The sequence below is a fragment of the Elaeis guineensis genome, chromosome 4, assembly GCF_000442705.2.
Source record: "Elaeis guineensis isolate ETL-2024a chromosome 4, EG11, whole genome shotgun sequence".
Taxonomy (NCBI): domain Eukaryota; kingdom Viridiplantae; phylum Streptophyta; class Magnoliopsida; order Arecales; family Arecaceae; genus Elaeis; species Elaeis guineensis.
The window spans coordinates 35,708,214-35,709,453 of NC_025996.2; the positions used below are offsets into that span (position 1 = coordinate 35,708,214).

General features: G+C 32.7%; 1 protein-coding gene across 1 annotated transcript in view; it reads left to right on the forward strand.

Annotated features, from left to right (window-relative positions):
• Positions 1-360, forward strand: part of LOC140857313 (receptor-like protein EIX2) — a 1,117-nt gene extending 757 nt beyond the window's left edge. Inside the window, exon 2 of the mRNA XM_073256093.1 lies at positions 65-360. Within this exon, the coding sequence (XP_073112194.1) occupies positions 65-360 (296 nt within the window). The remainder of the gene's footprint in view (positions 1-64) is intronic.
• Positions 361-1,240: the final 880 nt, after the last annotated feature.

The following is a 1,240-nucleotide window of genomic DNA, read 5'->3' on the forward strand; positions in this document are numbered from 1 at the left end:
CCCCAAACCATGCTTGCTTTGAATTACTTAAGCAAGTTGAATTTGTCATATAACAACTTGTCAGGAAGAATTCCATCAGGATATCAATTTCTGACCTTCAATGACCCTTCCATCTACATCGGTAATCATAACCTTTGTGGACAGCCATTGCAAGATTGCCCCACTCATAAACCTCCACATCAAGAAGAGGAACAAGTAGATGAAGATGACTGTGATATGATATGGATTTATGCTAGCTCGGTATTGGGATTTATCTTGGGATTCTGGAGTTTCGTTGGTACAATAATGATCAAGAAGGATATCAGGATTTCTTATCTTCGATTCATTGACAGAACATTTGATTGGTTTATAAAGAATTAGCAATAAAATTTGCCATGTTGAAGTTTGTCACTGGGAAGAGCAACCACAAGCATAATTAAATGGTTATGGATGGTGCTGTGATTGTAACTCTCTCTCTCTAATGGTGGGATGCCCCAATCCAAACATGTAATAATCTAAACTTAAGAACTCTTTTAATAATTGTTCCTTTTATTGTTTTGCTGCTTGTATATCGTTCAATTAGAACTCTATCTGGATTTCATGCATCTTACTAATCAATGGTTGTTTGCCACCAATTTGCTCATAAATGAAACAATAGTTAGAATTTGTTATTTTTATTTTTTATGTCGCACTGGCAAAACAATCCCATGGCAGTAAAACACCTAATGTCTCACACAAAATATCTTACTTACAAGAAGACAAAAATAAACACCTCAAGATTATTGGCATGACACAATAATAAAAATGGTTAAATAGACTCACTATGTCCCACTTAATTATTTATTTTAACTATTTGTGGGAAACTATATTTGCTAGTCCTCTAACATCCATCACTTCTATTTTAACTTTGTTTTCATGATGAAATACTAAAATGTAGATCTACTCTTTTTAGATCTGCATCATCCAAAAAGGGAGAATGTTGGTGATTGGTGGAAATAACGTAATTTTTAAGATTAGTAGAATTTAAATTTTGATAAAATAAAAAATTAAAGAATGACTTGGGATATGAGTGTGCCAACTAGCCCGGTTGGTTAACTTTCTTGTGTTGATATGGGAAATATCAATGGTTTTACGCATCCTTACTCCTATATTCGACCAAGCTTCATTAATCCTACTTCTCTAAAAAAGTAAAAAAATCAAAAAATAAATGACAACAAAAAAAAAAAAGAAAAGGAGGCTAATTAGTATATAGTCTTAGACA